General features: G+C 41.5%; 1 protein-coding gene across 3 annotated transcripts; it reads right to left on the bottom strand.

Annotated features, from left to right (window-relative positions):
* Positions 1–191: 191 nt before the first annotated feature.
* Positions 192–24,253, bottom strand: fgf12b (fibroblast growth factor 12b; the record flags this gene model as incomplete). Of its 3 annotated transcripts, none has more annotated exons than XM_079480826.1 (5): positions 192–2,473; positions 2,886–3,084; positions 5,884–5,987; positions 8,300–8,410; positions 19,176–19,492. In XM_079480826.1, 5 exons carry the CDS (start codon positions 19,279–19,281, stop codon positions 2,343–2,345), a joined length of 651 nt encoding a protein of 216 aa, XP_079336952.1. In that variant the 3' UTR covers positions 192–2,342. The 3 variants fall into 3 exon arrangements, with proteins under 3 accessions (XP_079336952.1, XP_079336953.1, XP_079336951.1); XM_079480827.1 differs by lacking the exon at positions 19,176–19,492 and adding an exon at positions 23,918–24,253 and having other exon boundaries at positions 198–2,473; XM_079480825.1 differs by lacking the exon at positions 19,176–19,492 and adding an exon at positions 10,972–11,179 and having other exon boundaries at positions 198–2,473.
* Positions 24,254–25,479: the final 1,226 nt, after the last annotated feature.

Raw genomic sequence — 25,479 nt, 5'->3', positions numbered from 1 at the left:
GCTTTATTTCTCTGGAGAAAACATCACGACTAGTCGCTTGTGCGTGTGTGTTGCAGCAAAGTTGAATGGACTTGCCAAAAATCTAAAGAAACAGATGTAGGAGATTTTGTTTGTGGATTAAAGTACTGAAGTGGATTTTTACACAGAACATACGCATGTGTGCTGGGTGGAGACAAAACCTGAAAGCAGACAGGAGTTTCATAATTGTTTTATTTTGAAATGACATTTTCCTTCTGTGGCAGGTTTAATGCTTTATTCAGACCTCTTTACATCATGAAAATGAACGTGTACAGATTTAAGGTGCGAACATCAGCGAACGAATGAACTTCCCACGTCAGCGAAAGATCATTTCAGCATGGCAATAATCAATAAACAAATCGTCTTCTCTGAAATACAGGCAGACATCTTCATTTGTACACACCCCATCATGCCCTCTTGATTTTGCTCACATTCGGAACCCTGACCTTTGACCCCCCTTTGTTGATGCTGGTGCAGCTCCACTAATGGAAGACATCTCGCCGTCGACGTCCAAAGACAGCCGACTGGCCTTTATATCGATGGATCTGACCAATGAACAGGTAGATCACACTTAAAGGGGAAGGAACCTGGACTTCGGAACAGCATACTAACACACTAGCTCTACACTGGACATAGTATGCGGCGAATGACCTATGACATAGAGCACACTGCGCTATCCCACATTGCACTATTTCTCATGCAATTAAAAAATGTAATATCAACTTCATGATTTGTTTTTTACTTTATTTGATCCACTGTTTGCGAAACAACCGTTTGAGTTACAAACCGGAAGCCACTCGCTGAATTAAACATGCAACATAATGAGGTCACGTGACAACAGTGCAGCATACTACAGTTTGAAACATTTCTTCGCTGTATTTTTTTACACAAGGCAGCACACAGTCTATAGTGTACAGTATGTTAGTATCTTATTCCAAACGCAGTCTGATGAGTAAAGGAAATCAGTGGCAGTAATACACACTGGGTTTAAAGTGGTCATCCGGTTTATGTCCAGTTTTGAGGGCAGTCTGTGCTTTTGGCAGGATAAAATCTCTCAGAAAGCGAAAGATAAGGAGTTTTTGACATAAAGTGATCCACGAGCACACGGTGTAGAAGCGCTGAAATGAATCGCAGAGGTTACATCACATACTGTATGACATCACTTCCTGTGTGACGTCACTGGAAATCCCCTGGTTGACTTCAGTCGTGTTCAGATGGCATTCGTTTGCAGAGTCACAGCTGATGTCTGTAATGTAGAAGTGTCTGAACGTGTGTCAGGCTACCGTGACAAACCTTATTGTACGATACATCAATAAAGAGCTAGAAACCAAACAAATCTCATCTGAACAGGGACAATTTCCTCAAGGCTTCACATGTTAAAGGGGTCATATCACATCTTATTAAAAAAGTTGAACGTATGTATACTCAACATTTATAGAATCCCTAAAAAATGTCTGGGATTACATGTTCATGCACATTAACATATGTCCGGCTACATTTACATATTTACACGCCTGTTCAGTCTACGGTAAACCGATCACACACCAGCGGCACAAGTCTTAAAGGTACGGCAGCAGAACCAGCCTCGACGACAGAGAGACGTCCGTGAAATACTAAAATATGTTTTTTAACGTAAGAAACCAGTGCAAGTGATCCTCGCTTGAAAAATAAATCTGTAAACAAATACATTGCTACAAAAATGCAGAATATGACCCCTTTAGCACAACGTGAGTATACAGTGAGATGAAGCGAATCTGCGTGGTGTTATAAAGTGGATTAATCTAATCCAGCCCACTAAGGTCACATGACTGTCAGAGCCTATCAGCAGGGCACGATTCCCAAACCCTTCCCCCAATCAGAGAGCAGAATTCACCCACCCCCGAATAAAAACCCAGAGCAATGATGCGAGAACATTCGGTATTAATGAGGCGAGTGACGTATAGCATTACGTGAAAGTGCTTTTGGCATTCATAAATCAAGGTGTGAAGATCAAACATGGCTTAAAGCTCAGACACCCAACAGAAAGACCTGCACGCGTCTCCACGGCGACGTGATTCCGACGGACCCTTGCCAGACTTTGCATAAATGTAAGATCATGTCCTGATTCTCAAATATTCCTAAAACATCGTCACAGCCGTTGTTTTATTTCTTTAACTTGTTTGTGTTTCACATGACTTTATTTTCGTTTGATGTTTGTAGATGCTGTTGTTTGTCGGGTGTAAGAAAGCATTCAGCTCCAGGGGTCACCAGAGGGTGTGTTTAAGTGTGTGTGTTGTGTACATTTACAGATCAGTGTGTGTGTGTGTGGATGTGTATTTGTGTGGCTATGATCCTTCATGGTCGGTAGAGTCCTGGTTGAGCTCTTTTCTGGTGCCCATAGTGGGAGTCCCTGAGTTTTTCCTGGATTGCTGTTTCTCGTCGATTTGGTGCAGCGAGGGCTCTTTATACATACACACTGCAAAACAGAGAGGCACATTTTAATAAACCCCACAGCTTTTCCAAGTATTGACTTATAAACGTTTGGCTCTACAATCTATTTTATTGCAATTTGGTGAATCTCTGGAAGTTTATTATCCAGATGAATTACAGAAAAGAGATTGACAGGCTTTAATATATAAAACCAAAATGTATCCTGTGTGTGACAGGCTTTAATATATAATATCAAAATTGATCAGGTGTGTGTGTGTGTGTTTCATGTAGCTCAGTGGTTGGCGCATGGCACTTGCACCGCCAAGGTCATGGGTTCGATCCCAGGGATTGCACATACTCAAATACAACGGTATAGTATCATGCATGTAAGTCGCTTTGGATAAAAGCGTCTGCCAAATGCCTAAATGTAAATGCAATGAATGTGTGTTTCTTGTCACCTTCAATGGGTCTGGGCACAAAGTGTGAACAGGGTTTAGTCTTCTTGACGCGGTTTCCCTTCATAATGATCCCGTCCTTGGTGAGTCCGAGGTACCAGGCGCGGCCGCTCTCGTGCTGTCGGTACACTGTAGACGAGTAGATCACGTAATAATTCTCAAACACGCTCTCCTTAAACTTACACTCCGGTGTGAAGGTATCCTGCGGAGAGAGAGAGAGAGAGAGAGAGTGATGAATAACTGGAATGTAAAAACACTTTAAAAGCTTTCACATGAGTGTGTGCGTCTTTGTCCCAGTTTTATAAAAATTATTTTCTGTGATCAGGTGTTAAGGGTGGAGACTGTCATCCAGAGCAGAAACCACCTCAGGTGAACAAGCGAGACAAAGAAACAGATTATCTATATCGTTTTAACCCCTACTGCTCAGTGGTAAGAGCATTGCGTTAACAACGCAAGGTTGTGGGTTTGGATCCCAGGGGATTGCAGATACCTATGTAAAATGTATAGGATAATGCAATGTAAGTCGCTAAAAGCGTCTTCCAAATGCCTCGATGTAAATGCGATAACAAGCATCAGCTGTGCGTGCACTGGTCTCGCATCTCTCACGGAGGAGCTCAGGAAGCATAAGAGAGGAGCGACAGGATTGTAATGACGAGAGAGGACCAGGCCCGGACATGTGTTAAGTTTGTGTTTATGTTTTTGCGGCCTTTACTTCCGTGTTATTGTTTGTATTATTTGATTCAAGTTTGTTAAATGTTCGCCAGTTCCCGCCTCCTTCCCTTTTATGGATCTTTGTTGCATTTATATATCTTTGTTTCTTGATGAAAAAAGCGCATGATACAAACACACACAATATACAGTAAAAGAGGTGTGGTGGGGCGCGCACACACAACATTAAGAAGATGTGGTAAGTTTGCTCTCTCAGCATCCACTTTAGAAAATGAAACGGCACTAAATAACCAGCAGTGAACACACACACGCACGCGCACACACACACACACTACACTGCATGAGTGCGTGATCTACAGCACCACAACAATAAAACTGCTGAACACACTCTGTAGCACTCACAGTGCATCATAAATGAAACATACAACAGTCTAAATAAATGAAAAAAAAGTTAAACTTAAATAAAAAGTTTAAACGTCAGGATCTGTTTCTTCCCAAATATAAATAGTTAAACATTTCAATGCTGTATATTAATGTGGTGAGGAAGGCTGGATGAGAGCCATGACGCGGAGCCGGTGGTGTGAGTGATAAGTGCAAGCAGCTGTGCGCGCACCGGTCCCGCATCTTATCACGGAGGAGATTGGGAGCTTAAAAGGACGATCGGCAGGACTGTTGACGAGAGAGGACCGGGCCCGAACATGTGTTTAGTTTGTGTATGTTTTATGGCCGGCAGTCGACCGTGAGGTGGCTGCCGGTCTTTACTTCCATGTTTGTTTATTTGATTTTCATTAAAGTTTTGGTGTTTGAATGTTCGCGGGTTCCCGCCTCCTTCCTTCCCTGCTATGGAACTTTATTACACTGGTGCCGAAACCCGGGAACACGGCAGCGAGGTCCTCGTCCCATCCGACTTCTCGATCCAGCACCACCGCCTCGGGTAGCCACTCACGGACTTCCCCCGTCCGCGCTGCCCGAACTCCTCAGCACCGCGATCACCCTCGGCAGCGAGGGCTCTTTGACAGCATGTCCCGCCTTCCTCACCACAATTAATAACTTACATACGCATTTGATCCTGCATTCATTTCATGCAAGTACAGTCACACTGGCGGAAGTTCATTATCACATGAAAACTAATTTAACACCATCTCACATCAAAGATAGAACAACATCCAGATGCACAGATTCACACATATACACACACACGTAATGTTAATATAGACGCCTGTGAGTTTAGTCTAAATCAGATCCTCTTAAAATGAAACATACCCGACTGCTAGAGCTCTGTGAGTTTAAGTGTCTATTAACAGTGTGTGTGTGTGTGTGTGTGTGTGTGTGTGTGTGTGCGTGCGTGCGTGCGTGCGTGCGTGCGTGCGTGCGTGCGTGAAACACTGCCACTGCTGCTTTCCAACAGTATGAATGTGTGTAGTTCAGAGGTCATGTCTGAATGTTTCATAGAACAAGTCTGTGAATTATGAATGCAGAGTACAGATGCTCTCTCCATGACATAACTCCCCAGGGCTCCATCTTATCTCCAATTCTTTTTTCCTTATATTTACTGCCTTTGGGCTCTTTTTTATAGAAATATGGCATTTCCTTCCACCTGTACGAAAAGAGAGAGCCCGCCAACCATCAAGATTGTGTGCCCAGCACCAAGATGGACGGCTGCGCTGTGGCTGGTTACCCTTGCAATAGTGAAGTTTAGGTCTGTCGGTTTGTTCACAGCATTTCAGTGATGAATGTTATATAAACAGTGCATATAATGCTTGATTTGGAGATTGTTTGCAACTGATAGATGGCTATGTCCCAGAGCTAAAAGATGCCGGACATGAACTGCACGCCATAAGTCAAACTAGTTCCACCTCGTGTTTTACCGGAAATAATCGAACAGCTGTATGTCTCTTTTATAAGTTTGATCAAACTACTGTAAGTACTCTTCGAAGATATGACGTATGCATTACTACTGTATAGCCACTCAAGATTAATATGAGATTGGGAGAAACTGCCTGTCATACGCGATCTTTAAAGGTCTGCATCTGTTATTTCTTAAAGGAACCTAAAACAATATTAATGTCTGTGCTTGAAATCATATCACATAGGGTTCGACCACCTTCAACCAGACACTACACAAAACACCACAACCTCACAAACCCGCAATTGAACACACACAACATTGCATAATAGTACATACCCTGACAAACGCTACATAGAAAAGAAACTAACCAAATTCAGGAAATTCTGAGGAATTCTTAAGAAATACAGACACAGAAAACACACATTCGTTGGCATGTACACACACACACACACACACACACACACAAATACAGTTTGGTCTTACTGTGGAATAGAGGAAACCTTCTCCATTCATGGCCACATAGAGTCCAGCCTTCGCGCCCTGCATTGCCACCACACGCAAACCCACCGGGATGAGATTAAACAGAGCTGAAACACAAACAAAACAACATTGTTATTGCTCAGACACTGCTCTGTCACAGCTCTGGAGACTTAATAGTGCAAATAACTGTCTGAAAAATCAAAAATCCCCCAAAAAGTAAAATAGACACAAACTACATGACAGCCTTAAGTTTAGGTCTTGGAGAGTTAATACAACATTAACTCTGACTTCTGAATTTGGCAAATCTGAGCAAGTTTGAGACATTGTTGAGATCTCTTTAAAACTTAATGTTATCTCAGGGTTTTTTTGACCGTTCATCTTAATGTTTGAGATAATAGCGTATCTCCCGCAATACCCAGGATATATTTGACAACAAAATCACATTTCAAAAGAAAATATAATTCAATAATTCAAAAGTCAATATAATTTATCCAAATGCGTCATTAAAGCCTGCGTGTGCTGTTATTTATTGATTGCCAAACGGGAAGAACTCGTGGAAAAGCCAGCGGGCATCACAAGCTCTCTTGTGCCCGGAAAATGTCTCTGGGTACTGTCGTAACCTTGGTTCTCTGAGAGGAGGAAACGAGACATTGCCAGTGAAAAACACCAAAAACAGCAGTGACACAAACTTTCAGGATAGACGGCGAGCCGCCGGCGTCCAAGCGCTGCTGCAGAAAGGCTAGAGTGTCAGATACGGGATATAGCTCCAGGTCGAGACCGTTTTCCCCACATGTGCAGACGCCACAGCTCGGGGTGCCAAATAGTGCCACTCTCTTGGGTCAGCAGATCCCTCCTCGGCGGAATCGGCCACGGGGGCGCTGCAGTAGCTCCATTAGGTCGGGAAACCATGTTCAGCGTCCCGGCAGCTGTCTCTGTTCTGATTTTTCTTAGCACCAACGGTAAAATCTTCACGGGTGAAAATGACTTGTGAGAGCGTGCCCCGCAGCGGGGAGCTCGACATGGATTAGAACAGAGGCCAATGCGTATTCCTCTCTGTCGCAAAAAGTTCCCGAACCGATCCCAGATCAAGTTCACTGACTAAGGGTTCAACCTCCATTCCCTGTGAGGGGGCCATCCCTCGACAGCATGTCCACACTGCAGTTCATCTGACCGGGCATATGCATCGCCCTGATGGAGAGCAGGTGACATCGGCCCAAAGGAGGAGTTGCACCGCCTGCTAGAAGAGGGCTCTTGAACGAACACTGCCCTCTCAATTAATGTATGACATTACTGATCTTTTTTACCGTACTAATCAGTACATGTTCGACTCGTTCTGCAGGAGAAAGCGTTTCTTGGCATGTGGGACCTCAGCCAGAGCTGGAGGGGACGCATGAACAACAGACCGAGGTGGCACAGACTAAAAATGCTAAAGGTTTGCACGGGATCTGGGCTCAGATGTTGCATGTCTTGCGACAATTGTCCAGTTTTTACTGCCGTTATCCAATAAGACTTCAGGAAAGTGGAGAAGGGAAGAGTTCCCATAGCAGAACTCTGCAATGTTGAGGGACCTCTCTCGAAAGGGAATAGAAAATGAAAGCAGGTCTAAATCTTTCTTTAAAGTATGAATGACCGAGATGGGTGTGTAAACACCTACTGTACTTTAAATTCTTTACCCCATCAATTTTTGATCCAACAATAGATTTATCTTTGGAAATATTTCAGATTAAAGTGAAATGTAAAACGATCAGCATTTCATGTGTTTTAACACAGAATCTCTCTTAAGATTTAAGAGCCGAGGCTGAACAGACCAATATGTTTGTCATTCATGCTACACAAAGACTCGCCATCTAAGCCTGTTGGTCTCGCTAATGTGAGTTGTGCAGATAAGAAGGCAGGCTATGAAATTCACCAACATCTCACAGGAAACTCGAAGCTTGCGTGGGAGACCTTCAGAGACATGAGCTGTAACACTTAAAAAATTCTGATGTTTATGAGTAAACATTTTTCTCAAGTGCCCCGAGGAGATGAGCTCATAAAGAGTGTGAGTGTGTGTGTGTCCATGCTCAGAAAAGAACATGTGGATCTGAGAAAAACACAAGTTGTGAATTCAGGCAAGATCTCACACAGAAACACACACGTGCACATGACTGTGGTGTCTGCTCTGAGCAGGTGTGTGTGTGTGACAAAATCACATTTTACCCCAAAATTCAATGAAAGAATCAATTACATTGTTATTAAAAATCACCAAATTTCTCTGCATTATGATAAACCACAAATATTCACCAGCACTTTCTGATTCAAAATATCTTTTAAGTCTGCAGTGAATTGTGACATGGACAAGTTTCATAAGGTTCACCGAACCTGCACATGTGTCACTGAGAACGGAAAAAGAGAGATAGAGAGAGAGAGAGAGACTTACTGTAGTCACTGTTTTCATCTGTGGTTCCACTAACGGTCCCATCGGGCATCATCTGCAGGAAGAAGCCCTGCTCACTGAAAAGTCGGGTCACTATCCCCTTCAGCTGAGATTCTGAAACAAAAAACAAAATAAGTTGCTTTTTTGCTGAAGAAACCTCTGAAAACCTGCACAATGAAGATGTTCCTTTATGTAACATATATTATCTTACGAAAGAGGAGTGTGGCAAAATACACAGACACAAGTAGGGCTGTCATGATTATTAAATACCTCATTGATGGTTTCAGATCATCGCAATTATTGCACATCTCCATATGAGACACAAGGAGGGGCTGTAGTGCCTGCATATTGCATATTTTAGTGAATATATTGTAACTAAAGTATGGTAATACAGGTCAAATGTACCAACACCATCACTTTAAAAAAAACTTTAAAGCATATACCATAAAATAACCTGCAGTACAATTTAATATTATTTAAGCTAATCTCAGTGTGAAAACCAGCCTACCGAAATTTCTTAAACAGAAGTAAAATGTTATTGTAATCTGTTATTGTAAAAGTGAGAAAAAAACAGACTAGAAGCTTTTCTATGGCTAATGGCTTTAATTCAACCCTGATCAATTTACTCAATTTACAAGTATTTGGTGGTTGTATTATTGACACGTAAAAGCCCACACCTTGAATATATGATGACCCCATTTTTTCTTATATTCAGAACAATAGGTAATTTCAAAGCCAAATCAAAAATGTATGAGAATTAAATGTCAAAGCCCTGAAACAGGCAACTAATTGTCACAATCGTCAAAGTACCCCAAACAGACAATTAATCTGCAAAGCCCCCTCACAGACAATCAATCGTCAAAATCGGCAAAGCCCCAAACAGAAAATTAAATCGCCATAATCGGCAAAGCCCCAAACAGATAATTAATCGCCATAATCGGCAAAGCCCTACACAGACTATTAATCATCAAAGCCCCAAACAGAAAATTAAATCGCCATAATCGGCAAAGCCCCAAACAGATAATTAATCGCCATAATCGGCAAAGCCCTAAACAGACAATTAATCATCAAAGCCCCAAACAGACATTTAAGCGTTATAATCGGCAAAGCCCACAAACATACAATTAATCACCATAATCGTCAAAGCCCCAAACGGGCAATTAATGGCCAAAGCGCCCCAAACAGGCAATCAACCGCAAAGCGCCCAAACAGGCAATCAATCGGCAAAGCAACCAAACAGGCAATTAATCGGCAAAGCAACCAAACAGGCAATTAATCGCAAAGCCACCCAAACAGGCAATTAACCGCAAAGCGCCCAAACAGGCAATTAATCGGCAAAGCCACCCAAACAGGCAATTAACAGCAAAGCGCCCAAACAGGCAATTAATCGGCAAAGCAACCAAACAGGCAATTAATCGCAAAGCGCCCAAACAGGCAATCAATCGGCAAAGCAACCAAACAGAGAATTAATCGACAAAGCCCCAAACAGACAAATAATCGCCAAAGCATCCAAACATAAAATTAATCGACAAAGTCCCCAAACAGAGAATTAATCGACAAAGCCCCAACAGACAAATAATCGCCAAAGCAACCAAACAGAGAATTAATCGCCAAAGCCCCCAAACAGAGAATTAATCACCAAAGCCCCCAAACAGACAAATAATCGTCAAAGCCCCCAAACAGACAATTAACCGCCAAAGCCCCCAAACAGAGAATTAATCGTCAAAGCCCCCAAACAGACAAATAATCGCCAAAGCAACCAAACAGAGAATTAATCGCCAAAGCCCCAAACAGACAAATAATCGCCAAAGCAACCAAACAGATAAATAATCGCCAAAGCCCCCAAACAGACAAATAATCGCCAAAGCAACCAAACAGAGAATTAATCGCCAAAGCCCCGAACAGACAAATAATAGCCAAAGCAACCAAACAGAGAATTAATCGCCAAAGCCCCCCCAAACAGACAACCAATTGTCATAATAGCCAAAGCCCCAAACAGACAAGTAATCACCAAAGCACCCTAAACAGACAATAAATCATCATAATCGCATTGATTTATTAGACAATTAATCGCCGGCCAAATTTAATCACGGAGACGTTCAGAAGAAATTAATGAACGAAAAAACGCACCAGTTTACAGTAAAACTTCACCTTACCGAAAAGCAATTAAAACCTTTCATTATTTGAGTCACTTCTCGCTAATGACTTCAGTAAACATGACACCCTGTGGGCTGAATCTGCTTCCCTTCTGCTCTGTGAAACCATGGCTCACGCCTGCCGTCACTTCATTGTTTTGAGGCTAAATTCAGAAAAAAGGTCACGAATTTGATCAAAACCCTGACAAACACACAGACACTTCTAAAATTCAAATTTTATTTAAATGCATGCATGAGACAGATGCTTTTATCCTCATCAAGTTAAGTTAAACCTGTGTTTTCTGGGATCGAACCCGTGACCTTTGTTGCTGGCGCAATTCAGCTAGAAAGATTTATGAGGTGTCGGTCAGACATTATAATGATGGCCAGAATACCAAATAAATACAAGTTATAAAGCTGTACAATTCAAAATGACATGTACACCAATAAACGGTACATAATGAAGCTTAACGTGAGACACTCGGGCTAAATTAAACTCTTAATTTAGGTGCGTGAGGGCTTGCGGGTGAATGAACTGACCTGGTTTCCGGCGCACAGGTCGTTTTTTCCCGCTGCAGAGTCGAACTTTACCGAAGAGTCCGAACAGGTGCCGCGCGCATAGGGTTCCTCGGCCGCCGGGCTCTTTAGCGGGGCTCGAGCGGCGCTTACCGGACGCAGCGCGCTCGCTGTTGGCCTCGCGCGCCTGCCGCTTCTGTCGGATGAGCGAACTGGCGATCGCCGCGGCCATATCACCGGCCAGAGAGAGCCGACGCGGGGACGATTGTAAACGGTGCGAGATTCACGTGAGGGAGCGAGCGAGCGCGCGCGCGCAGTCATGCACCGGAGCATGAGCGATACCGACAGACAAGGTTTCTTCTACGGAAAGCACTGACGAGTTACGTAACCGCAGAGTTAAATGCACGGGTCGTCCAAAACGAACCTTACAGGAACACTGTCAAAGAGTTAGTTACGCATGACGTCAGATGTGTCCAGGATTAAGATGTCGAGGAGATGCTGTCTGACGGTCCGGCTATAAACTTCTCATCACGGATGCTTTTCACTGCAAGTTAGGTCCGCTTCGTCCTCGCCATGTTGGTTCGAGGACCCTCGTCCCATCTCTGTCCAACGTCCAAAACTAGCAAAAGCCTCCGGCTTTGGGAATCAAAGACTCCCACTAAAGATGCGTCTCGTGTGATACCAGCAGTCTGGATGAAGAGGGAGTGATGCTGTGAGAAAGAGAGAGGAGGATGGGGGGGGTGAACGATGAAGGGTGTGTGTGGTCGGAGAGAAAGAGAGCGACTCGACTGGGAACAGAGCAAGCGGGTCAAAGCTTTTGCTTTCCCTAAAAAATAAGACACGCCGGGAGCATAACTGGTTTTGTAACGCTTGTTTAAATGTGTGTTTTTGAAGATTTGACATGTTTCAGCAGCTCGTCTGGTAGATTCGATTACCAGGGAACATCAAAAAACAATACAATGAACGCACTTCAAGTGACTTCATGTGTGAGAAAAAGCATAATGTCATCAAAAAACACATAGGGTCCGTTCCGTCGCTGGCTCGTTCATAATACAAAACGACATGAAATCAGATCGGACCGTTTCGACTGATATGCATGTTCATTTAATGTTGCATTTAAACGTTTCGTGAACCAAGTCTAAATCCCTTTGTCGCACGATGCACGTAAACATTCCTGAACATAAAAATGTCTTTCTGCCAGCACGTTTGAAAGCTGTCAAACAGCAAATGAGCCCCACGACTCATTTATTTAGTTGGCACATTACAATAATTACATTTCTTGACGGTTTGGCTTCATTTTGATTGCTTTTTATGATGGATTGCGCATATTTGTGCGTGTAGTTGTATAGAGAGGATCTGACGGATGTCCTGTGGGTCCGGCCCTTGATGGACAGGTCTGATTGAGCAGGTGCTGACTCAGATACCAATACTGTATCGAATGTGCGGAGCAGGCAAGTGCTGAGAGATGATTTCTGTAGTCTCCGGTAAAAGAGGCCGATCACTGTGACCCAGATACATCATTCAACCTTCATCACAACACTGATTATTTCATCACAGAGAGAGAGAGAGAGGGAGAGTGAGAGAGAGAGAGAGAGAGAGAGAGAGAGAGAGAGAGAGAGAGAGAGAGAGAGAGAGAGAGAGAGAGAGAGAGAGAGAGAGAGAGAGAGAGGATATCTATCTATAGTCTCCGCTGAGTAGGCCAGTAGGTCCGTGCAAGTAAAACACGATCAATTGATCCTTGCAGTTTCAGCTAATCACATTTTTCTTTATAGCTGTGCACACACACACACAAAGGAAACATATACAATCTTCCGACACTGATGTGACTATTGACCAATGAGAGGAAACCCTGACCTGTAAAGATCAAGAACACACACACAGGGCATTAACAATTAAACATACACACAGCACAGCGCATTTCCGGCGATATGCCGCCAGTTAGCGTTGAGCAGTGTGCAGTGCACCTCTCAACACAAGTACAGCTCCACGAATAAACCTTATGGAGAGAAAGAGAGAGAATGTGTGTGTGATGCAACCATCCTGCATCATTTATAAGCACACAAACCCTTCTGCTTTTATTCAAGTCTGTCTCTCACAAAAATCACCCGGCCTCAAAACATCTACGAACAAACAGTAAACCAAACAAACATTGTTCATACTGCCATCGTAACCCTCTGACAACCAGAGCAAATCATGTGCAGTTCGTGATCATGACATCACTATCTCTCACAGCAGCTGTGTAATCATTATTCAATGCACTATTGATATAGTAGAGCTATATGACATCATAATACTCTCTCTTTTACATCTCATCCAGCAAGAGACACTGAACAAGAAAGTGTGTCTGCATTAACTCCACTAGGGGGCAGTACAGTAACATGTGCAGTATACAGTACAAACTAGAAACAAACTTAAAGGCTGGGATGCATTATGTCTTAAGGTGCTGACTTTAGCCTGCTAGCACTGAAATCATGATCCCATCCTCCATGTGAATCGCCTTCCAAAGCACCAATTCATTATTATCCAAGCATGTTCATACTTGTCCAAAAGAAACAGAGCAACCATGGTATCGTCGCTCGTACCCTTTTCCTCCCGTAGCTGTCTCCATCGTGTAAAAACTGCACCGATGTTAATTCGAGTTTTACCTCTTTCGTGGTCCAGACGTTTTTTCAAATAATATCTATCGTTCTTTATATTTACTAGTTGAGGGTTCCTCTGGCAAGTCGGGATTTGCTGCTTTTAGCCATTCTCTCAATATTGAAACAACTTTGGATGAATATGTAAACTGGACCAGTCTCAACAAATGGCTATGGTCAAAACGTTCGGCCAGAATGTTTTTATTGGTCGGACGTTTTTCGGTCCTATGCCTTTCACAGGCGACATTTAAATACCCCAAAAAATGTGACCACTATACTTTTTGATTGCTACCAGGATGTGAAGAGATTTCCAACCAGCATGACAAAAGAAAATTCTGAACCGACTCATGCATTTTGCCTTTAAATCAACCTCATAACAGCTACAACCACACTCTGTAGGTTTGTGTTTGGGTACACACAGCCAAAGCAAAAGTTCGCTTTTTTAAATCTGTTTATCTCCACATACACATCTATCTCTCTCACGTTTCCATGTGCGGGCACACGTTTACTTATCTAAATGAAGACATTTCCACACACCAGATATTACGTCACAACAATAATGGACCTTATTCACCTTTCCTGGTTCCTCAGCAGCGAAAGTTGTCATAGTTGGGTAAATTGCTATAGTGGTGAATGGGAGACTACCACAAATATATTTTTGCATTCTCATTTGCTCAAATAGAAAAAGAAAAACGCAACGTTTTCACTACTTTATAGAGAGAGTCTGATAACGGCAGTCAACACAGAGAATGATGTCAAATTTACTGAGACTTCCATAGACGCTGTAAGAAACCCTGTCGTATTAGCTTTAACAATTTTTTTGTAATTTGATGCAAAGGTAATATAATACAAAGTATAGTGTTATAAACGTACATGCATTTTTGTGAAAAGTTTATGTTGTAAAGTAAATAGTATGTACAATGCTGATGATTTTTGAATGTGTGCATCATCTTAGGGTTGTGAAAAAGGTCCATTCAACCATTACTGATCATGTAGGGCTGTACATTAAACACACACACAAATCTGTATAACACCCTCTCTTACACACACACACACACACACACACACACTAGAGATATACATTTCTGTGAATATTATGAATCTATTAAAAAACTGATTGATTAATTGATTTATCATGAATAAAAAACCCATACAAGTGCGCACCACATAAAATAACTTTTTTCATGATCTTAATAACTTTTTATATGCAATCTTTCAGTTTTTTTACCACCTGTTTGCATGTTGACTGAATACATTTGTGTTACCCTTACACACTCTTTCTCACACACACAAAAATGTACAAATCCTGTGGATTAATAGAAAAGAAACACAACGTTAACAAATTATACAACGATCAAATTGATCGAGTCTGTATATCGACTGTATCAACATGCACAACAAACACAGTTTTCAAAAGCACATTTAAAGCAAATGTCACACTGGTGCCATCGTAGAGGTGAATCACTGACGTCGCGGTAACGCAACGGCATCCCTGCAGTGACACAGGAACAGTTGCCATGGTAACCAATGTTGGGAAGAAGCTGTGATAACACATCAGTATGGGAAACGTGCCCAGTTAACGCTGGTTTATTTGAAGGGTTTGTTTACTGATATAAAACGTGATGTGACGGTCTGAAATAAGAGAATTATTAACCAGATCCACTCTCACATTCCCGTCGTTTAAAGAACGACGCTCGAAAATCAAGGTCAGGCTGCTAAAAATAACCAGAGTCATGAATTATTTCTACCAGACAATTACACAGACGCTGTTTCTCGACCCCTAAACAAGTACATTTGAGTACAAACGTGAAGCTCGCACTCAGGATCACTGTAGCGACCCTCACACAAATGAGGCGGTTTCCATGGCAACAGAGGAAAGGCTTTCAGCTCACTGATGCAATTCATTCAAAATCACATTTACCAAACACTACACTGATCTTTCTAAAGCGTCTTTTCATCGAGTGTTAAATGAGCAGGACGTCAGAGTGCTCGGTCACGTGATCCAGTGAACAACAGCTGAATCTGAGATTCGTACGGATGCTTTACTATCCCATAAGGCCACAGCAGCAGCTAAGGAGACGTCAAAATTCAAGTGTAAATGAAAACCAAAAAAGCTGGAGTCGGTTTTAAAAACATGAATGAGTAAATGTGGACAGAATTTGTATTCCAGGCTATGTGTGTGTGGGCCTAATGCACCGATGGATTCCAAAATCAGACAAAGACACTAGATGACATCCCACAATGCACCTGTGGCACGACTACAGAAAAATGCAAATTCTGTCATAATTTACTTGCACTCGGGGTTGTTCTGTTCTTTGTTCTGCTAAACACAAAGGAAGATATTTGGAAGAATGTCAGTTACCAAACACATCTCATCCTCCATTGACTCCCATAGTATTTATTTTCCTACTATGGCGGTAAATGAAGGATGAGATTTGCAGAACAAAGAAATGTATACAGATTTGGAACAAATGATGACAGAATAAACATTTTTGCGTGAACTATCCCCTTAACAACAATTATTCATTTCAACAGCAATAATGATGCTCACGAAAAGAGCAAGTGGGTGTTGTGGTCACTAACCCACGGTGAGTAACAGTCCTATTGATACTTGCCTTAGCTAATTGAATTTACTTACTTAGGGATTTGTTTAACTCCAAAAAAATAAAAACAGGAAGATGAGTGAGTGAGAAAGAGAATGGTCTTAGTAGGGTTTTGACATTTGATGAAAAAGCCAACGCACAATCTTCTGTCAACGGAAAGTTTACCATAAACAAATAACAACACAGAAACTTTAGGAAGGCACATTCAAACCCTAAATATCCAATTATTGATATCTGTGAGCCGACAAAACGGTCACAACTACACATGCAAAAATGATGAATGAAATAAATATGGACGCATAAGACTTATAAAAAGACATACGCTTTGACATCACCAATTCATTTTTGACCCTTTTCATTTAGAGGGACTTAAAAACGATGAGACCAATTGAAAACGCCATCACTGAAACAAATAAAAGAGAAACAACTTCTTAGAACATAGGCGGTCCTCAACATGTTAAATGACATAAATTAGACAGATAATCTCTTTGGAGATTTCACAAATGTCAACAGATTCGTGTGAGAATTTGGTTTAGAGGTAGAAAATAGAACAATAATGTTATTATTTGACATCATAGTATTACTCTTAAGGTCTATATGATGTGTAAGGTCTAGAGTGAGTGAGTGTGTCCGCAGTGTCTCACCGGTATCGGTGTCGCTCGGTTCGGTTCTCTGCGCGCACAAACACCGCAGCATGTGCGCTCCTTTCTGCCGGAGCAGCCGCGCAATCCTCATTGCAAGGTCCCGTCCCACACAGTACCGATCACAGACTCTCGCGCATCGTCATTCTCATCATCTCACGCGCTCCGGTCCTGAATCCGCGCGCCGCAGACAAAAGACTCACACGCGCTACATTGGCACATTCTCACGATCTGCACGGGGATAGTCGTAAATCCAGCCAGTTGATCATCGCAATGAGCTGACGGCAGGTATTCAACGCTTATTTCGCGCGGGGCGTGAGGGAAGACGCCGTGCCTCGCAGGGATGCGTGGGTGGTGACGTAGCGGGGGTTCGCTGACGTCAGGCACGGGGACTTGTTTAAAACCAACAGAGAGCACGCTAAACCCCCTCTTCTACTTTATCGTGTTTATTCAGGAAACGGTTGTAGCATGTTTTAACATTCAGGCGATTGTTGTTTTGTTCATTGATTATAATGTGACTGGCAAAAAAGGAATACGGGCATCGGACATTGGAAATGTGTCTGCAGAGGTGATGAAGGTTTAAGACACTTGGGGGCACCACAAAACCGGTCGAAACTTCTGGCACCCCGTCGGTGACGTCATCGCACCGGGGCTCCCGTGACGCGCATTGGTGACTCTGGACGCGCCCGGATTTCGTTTATTTCATTCTGCTGAATAACTTCAATGCGCTATCAAAATGTGCGTCTGGTTATTGATTCTTACATTTATGATTTAGCATTTAGGTTTATTTCGTTTTCACATTTACTAGAATTTATGAACAAAATTGTTAGATTTAAAATTATTGTAATATTTAATCATACAAATCAATGTTACCATTATATATATTATTTGATAATATGACTACTAATACAATATGTGAACATAATAATCCAATACTTGTAATATTAATAACCTTGAGATGATTGATGTAATCAATTTGTAATAAACAGCATCAATAGCGTTGTAATAGGACTTTTATCCAACATCAGGCCACATCACATTTATTATGTTGCTCTATTTACATGCTTCTGTCAAAATGTAAGGGGAAACATGGAACCTGAGTTACTTTGTAATATACGATTTCTCTCTAACGGAGCAATTACGAGGTGCGGAAATATTTGCCCCCACTGCTAAAATGAGAAAACACAGCTGTACACACGGACACACACATAACATGTTGAGTGACAATAACATGAATGAGAACATGTCCTGGCAGCACGCATAGAACAGCTTCCCCACCACCACAACAACAATAACAAATACTGACGTAACACATCAGAGCATACGAGTGCAGTGTCCTTCAGCGTTATGATTTCATGAAGACCACCCGAACGAACATGGAGTAAATTAAGGGCGGACGTCAAAAGGTCAGGCACGGGGGTCATGACATTTCAGAGGAAAGAACGGTGTGAGAAACAGGAGAGTGGAATTGACACACTTATCTGTGTATTTATAAACGGAGTTGAGCGTTCAGAACACACACACACACAAAGTAATCTCATTTTTATCATCATCATGAAATCGAATCTGTTGTGGTCATGTTAAAGGTTGGATGACAAAATTATGTCATCATTGACTCACCTTCGAGTTGTTCCAAATCTGTATAAATGTCTTTGTTCTGATGAACACAGAGAAAGATATTTGTAAGAATGCTAATAACAAACAGATCTCACCTTTTTTTACAGTAGTCAAAATGACTTGATCATATTTTCTTGTTCTGTTGAAAGAATACAGCAAACAGTTCTGGGGCACTTTTGACTAACATTGCATTTTTTCCCACTATGGGAGTCAATGGGTGGCAAACAATTTGTCTGGTTACAAGCATTCTTCCAAATATCTTTCTCTGTGTTCATCAGAACAAAGACAATTATACAGATTTGGAACAACTTGAAGGTGAGTAAATGATGACAGAGTTTTCATTTTTGTGTGCACTGTTCCCTTAAATGGCATTGCGATACAACCGCACAGCTAGATCTTAAATCAATCAATTCAGTCTGTCTCAGTAAGCGACCAGCCGCACCCGAGGAGCATGTCTGCTGAATTTCTCTAAAGTTAAAAACAAAGCTCATATTTGACCCCAAATTCATGGATTCACCCGGACAACAATCAAAACCTCTGATTCAATTTACTTACAGCTCCTTTCAACACACTTGATCTTAAAATAACATGCAATAATAAACCATATTTTTTGCATTTAAAAGTGCGATCGGGTGGTTTCTTTAACTTTAAGACTGCCGCTGAAATGCACTGTGACCCGACATAATCATTGCTTATCATACATAAGGATATTTGACCTCAGAGAAACTGACCAGGTTCAGTTTTGATGATCTTTGCCGGTCCTTCAGCCTCCTCTTCATCTTCACCTTTACTGCTGTTAGACAGCAGACGACGGAACAGACTACAGTAACGTGTCATGACCGCGCGCACACACACACACACACACACACTACACGTCTGACTGGCCCTTAAGCATGTGTGTGTTTATCGGATCGGTATTATGAGTGTTTTAGTCAGAAGTCTCTAGACTCCATATGTAAAACATTTAAATGTCCATCGAATGAGTGCGTCTGTGTGCCTCGGATATTTGCCTGAGCAAATGTGTGTGTGTTAGTGGGGGTGTGTCTGTAACAGAGACGTGTGTGTTGGCCAGAGTTAATGTACTGGTATATGTGTGTGTGTGAGTCATCTGCCTGCCACTTTCAACGCATTGCAAAAATAAAACATTTCTTACTTAGTATTTTTGTCTTGTCTGGTACAAATGTAAAACAATTATTAAATCAAGACTAAGGATACTACGTCATTTTTCTTGAACAAAAAGTATCAAAATTAAGTGAGTTTATGCTTAATACTTTTTTCAAACTAAAGTTTATTGAATTAAGTTGAAATTGTAATACATTTTATTTGTCTTACCCAAATGGCATGAACATTTGGTCATGAAAACTAAGGACTAGGCCATTAAGCTACTCATGTAAATTAATTTAAGTATTTTTAGATATTTTTGATAAAAAATAATTGTAAAGTAATTGTAAGATATTGATTTTGTCCAGTGTAGTGCATTTAACTGCTTCCAACACACATATACATATGAACACACAGACTGTTCAACCATAATCCTTTGATCAAATAAATGACACAGCCGTGAGAAATTGTTTCTGTGGCACGACCTTGTGTAATAGAGAAGAAGAGCATCTATTCTGAGAGTGTAAGTTAGTCTTACTGAGAACCATGGCTATTTATATTGCTGTTTACAGACAGAAAGTGCTGTGCCTAAACATTCTTCAATATCACGCACACATGCACGCAGTTGAGCGTGAAGGTTAGAATGCATCTGAGGTTAGAAACACATGAATGTTGATGTGTTTGTAGGAAAAGGTGTGTCGTCCTCAGGGGCGTCGCAATGAAATACAATTCAAATCAAATATAGTTCAGCTGTCAATTCATGTTTAAGGGGAGACTGAGGTGATCTTTTAACATTGACGTATATCACAATTCATACAGAAATGAGATTCACCGCTGTATTATAAATAAATATAACAATTTACTTGGTATAGAGCGTGGAGGGGCCCCACACATTGCCTTTGCACAGGGCCCAAAATTCTGTGCTACGCCCTTGGTTGTCATGGATAGCGTCTGAATGTATTTAAGTGTGTGTGTGTGCAAGGCCGCTGGTGGATGTTGTTCCGCAATTGAGCAGCAGAGGTCTCGGCAGTCTCACTGCACCATCAGGATCATTTCAGGCCACTGTGACTGTTTGGCGGCTGGGACGCGACAAGTGTGAAGCTAATATTTCTGTTCCCGATGTTTAAGCCCAAAACAAATTCCCGTTTTCACTGGCTGACACTTGAAAGTGTTGCTGGTGTTCAGATTCATAACAAGTTGGAAGGCATTGTTTTGATACAAGCAGAGTGCAACACAAATAGCGTAACATTTGTGGATATGTGCTTGCATATTGCCTTTCTGACTTAAAACACACAAACAGGTATTCATGAGAAATGTCAAGAGTTGGGGAATGTTGTAATAAGGTGAGAATGGACAGAGCTTGTATGTGGTACGTGAGAACTGCGCGTGTGTGCTTGAAAGAGAGAGAAATCAAAATGACAACTGTCTAAATCAAACACATTTTGGCATCTAGCCAAGGCCAAGAGTCTCCATACACACACACACACACACACAAATATCAATAGTTTTATTTATTGCCAATCGTTAATCATAGAGAGAGAGAGAGGCGATTCTAAGACTCAATCCGTTGAACGACTTAATTTTCTGTGTGTTAATAATTCATATAGCGATGTGTCTTACACACACATGCATGCACACGCACATTAGTCTGTTGAAAAATTAAATGACCGTTTCACGCAGAACATGTGAGCAAGACTGCTGAAAAAATATTGTTTAAGCTGTGTATACAAACAATAGAAATCTATGAAACGTCCTCTTATAGATGGATGAATAAACATCCGAGCAGTGCGTGTGTGTGTGTTTATCACATCAACTCAAAGAGTCAAGATATTAATTCAAGGATTTGTGAGGTCAGCAAAAAGTACTTCACACCAATGAAACACACAAAGTAATTTTCTTCTGCTCCACCCTAGAAATGGGTTTGACATACATGTCGCTCTTAATACATGTTTCCTTTTTTATGATGTCATTTTATCACATCGTTGTATCCATCTCATCTCCTCCTCAACTGTAAATAATTCTGCTGCAGGTTTGTGTTGCTCTATTGTGCCACCTGCTGTTCAAGTCTCCCAAAGAACAGCTTCCATCCGAATGCCCAAACATCTTTGTAATAACACTACTACCTCAGAGATGCTTCGATCCTTAAAAAATTATTTGCATTTATTCACCCATGCAGATACATAGATACAGAAGAATGTATGTGTGAGAGAGTGTTTAGCTTTGTTGTCTCGTCGTTTGATAGTCGGAGCCAAAATCAATTGCAGCATCAACCGCCGAGATCTCAGTTTACCCACACACACCCTGCCTGCCGTCCAACATAACCGCTTCTATAATACAACTGCACTCGCCATTGATGCTCTCCATGAACACAAAACAGAGCAGAAGACCGACATTAAACCCATGTGTTTAATGACAACAAACTAATGCTCTACACACTTTACTAACCCACAATACTGTCACACACACTCTTTGTTTTGACATCCACATAAATTTAGAACTGAGGTCAGAAATCGCATAATTTCTTCACTGATGCAATTGTGAAGCTGCAAAGCATCAAGAATACAGCTGCGTGTTAGAAACAAACCTCAGCAAACATACAGTCACAACATTCAGACAATGCAGACATCACAGACATGTTCGCATATTGGTTTTATAAAACAGACAAACAAATCAAAGACATTTAAACACTATAAAGCTATTTGTTTATTTCGTTTTCTAACAATAAATTTGTCTTTTTCTTTAGCTTTTCTATAATATCATTCTACATAATGTAAAGAACATTCTGCTAAAATATAACGTGATATCTTTAACAATCAGTAACAATCAGTAGTTAGGACATGATAACAGTGTTTTAAATAATAAAATATGGTGCCAATAAGATTATTATTTCCGAATTATAAATGACAATTTGAATACAGTATCTAAAAATGTTCAAAGTCTAAACTCTATTGGCTAAATACACTTGTCAAAAACGTATAGTTTTGCTTCAGAAGACATTTATTAGTATTTTCTGACGGACAGATGCACTTTCTGGAGCTTGAAAAAATGAGGCATTTTGCATCCATCACCAAGCTGGGAACGGCTAAAACATCTTACGAATGACTTGAATTGTGTCTAGCTGAAGAAAAAAAAGTCATATATGCCGAAGGGTGGCACGAGGGTGAGTAAATTATATAAAAACGTTATTTTTGGGTGATCTATTCCTTTAGACGTGTGAAGATGCTAAGAAAAGTTTTGACGGAAGAAAAAGAAAAGGAACCGCAAAATAATTGTTTATACAATTAAATGCGATATTTTCCACGATTGCATATATGTGTTCCATTCTGATACATTTTGAAATATTCAACAAATCTTGCTTGCATAGAAAGAGGTATTCAAGTGTTTGTGTCGGGTACCAAACCAACTTCACATATGCACAAATCACTTAATTGACACCAGTTGATTAAAAAACACTAAGAAAACATTAAAGATTTGTCAGTGTCACCCAAGTATCTACTTTTTTGTGCCACTGTATTTACAGCACACCAATAGCCACACATATAGATTTAAGAACGTCTCGGATGACCCAAATCCATTTATTAGTGCTGGATACTGGGCCATATGACGGACCAGCATCACACACAAACAATCCGGGGGCAGTAACTACACAACATGTGTTTGACGCTACTAGGTCTTATCACATCTTAAACAATCTTACAAACTTGCTCAGTTTCACCTCCAACATATGGCTGCGCTTGAGTTTGAAAGTGCTACACACCCTGAATACTGATGACCGAAACGCAGAAACATATTTGACATCAAACACACACAGACACATTATACGATCCATATCTTGCCCTCAAATCAATAAGCATTGATAGCTAAGGGACACAGGCACAAAAACGAACGGTAGCGTGCACATAAAAGGATGTGGACGGGTTGTGTTAAGGGGTTTTAACAGCTGCCGCGTGTGAGGAGCTCCATCACACACACATCCTGAATCCAATACATGGATGAAGACCACCCCTTCCCCTGCCAGAGGCTTTTCTGCTGCATCAGGACGTTTTAAAGCCACCGAAGACCTCCGCAAAGCATCGCCCACGGATGAGAGAGCTTCCTCTGAGGAGGATGACACATGTGAATATGGACATACATCAGCACCCCACCCCAGACTCCCAACAGGACAGCAGCCCAGAGTACCGCAGTACGCACACACACCCGCGCACGATGCTCACACTAATGCATATATATATATATATATATATACACACACGTGTACACTTGCATACACGCAAACGCACACTCGTATGCACTCGCATACACAACACACATGCATACGCACGCGCGCGCAAGAGCCCTGTCCGTTAAATGATGTAAAGTCGCTCAAGCTCACCGGCGCTCTTGTCTTTGCTCTCCATCTTCCGTTGCGCTGCTGTCGGTCACGGAGGAGAAGGATGACGGTGACACGGTGTTCGCTGCTGCGCACGGACGTCAATTCACGCGTTGACCGGTGATGAACCCGCGGCTCGCACGCGCTGGGGAACTGTCACGGGTGTGGCGTGGTAGATGTGGTGGTGTTGTTGTTGTGTAGCTTTTTTCTCCCTTCGGACGAGGCGGAGGCTGGAGCGAGCGTCGGACCGGGTTCGTGCATCACCTGCGTCGTACCGCGCGCCGTTAACGGGAGCTGCCGCAGCTCCGCCGATATCAGACACACGGCCGTGACGTCACCGCCCGGTGTCATGTGAGACCTCCTTAAAACTTCTCCGGAGGAGAGATCCTACGTGATGGATTGGACAGCTGCCAGAGGTCAACGTGACCCTTTATCGCTGTAATAAATGATACCGTGGAAATAATAGTTGGTTAAGGCCTATGACTGAACACCGTATAAAGCACCGCGATTTTTACTATATATTATGTATTCAATAAACATTGTAGTTCGTGGAATTAGAGAATCACTGAAAATGAACAGTAAAAATGTTCAATGGACCCATTGTTTTACTTCAGTATAACCACAGTTTAACAGTGATATTTGTATTTCAAACGTGATGGTTACTACACTTCTATTATAATAAAACAATGGTACATTTTATGGGGAAGGAAATTGTATATCATTAAAAACTAGAGTTTACTTCTATTTTAGAATCATGATTTTTGATCCAAGTTACCATGGCAAACATAGTTACTAAAATACCACACTTTCTCTTATAAAATGAACCACGGATCAACGAAAGCAATCATAATATTTTGGTTTTATTTGTAGTAAAATCACATAAATAACCACAATTTAGCTGTGGTAAAAATATGCTAATGCCAATGGTAATCTGGTAAAAAAAATGAACAAGTATCCTTTAACTATAATAAAAACATGGTTTATTTTCCAAAGGGTTGTACCGTTTAAGTAGAGATTGGGGTGATTTGTAACAGGTTTGGTAGAAAACGCAAATCTATTTTATAATCTTTGTTATTAAAAGTCAAGCCTATCATACAATTATTTATATGCTCTCTCTAAAAAATAAAATGGTATTAAAAATGGTCAGTTTTTGTCTTTCTTCCTGTAAAGCTGTTTTGAAACAATGCAACATAAATAAAATTAAATCGAACTGAATATTAATGTAACTAAGATCTACGTTTTCTAAGCCTCCTGACTGAAGAAAGGGCGCCAATGTGAGTGTGCGCACCGACACGCAAAACGCCAGGTGTAAAAGCGTCATTTTTGGTTTAACGCGCTGTGTTAAAAATTAGCCGACCAATGAGATTGGCGCTCTTGTTCACGTGCAGGCGGCTGCTGAAGTTACCGTAAAACATAGACAACAATTCACACCGTTTTCCCACAAAATTCGTCTGATTCTGTATTTGTTCTCCCAGGTCTCGTCGACTCTGAATCCACCGGGAAGTTCATCTCCAGCGCCCTCTGTTGCCAGCTCAAGCTCCCGAAGACAGACATCCCTGTCCCCT

The sequence above is a fragment of the Barbatula barbatula genome (assembly GCF_947034865.1).
Source record: "Barbatula barbatula genome assembly, chromosome: 19".
Lineage (NCBI taxonomy): Eukaryota > Metazoa > Chordata > Actinopteri > Cypriniformes > Nemacheilidae > Barbatula > Barbatula barbatula.
This window is presented reverse-complemented; position numbering and strand designations above follow the sequence as displayed.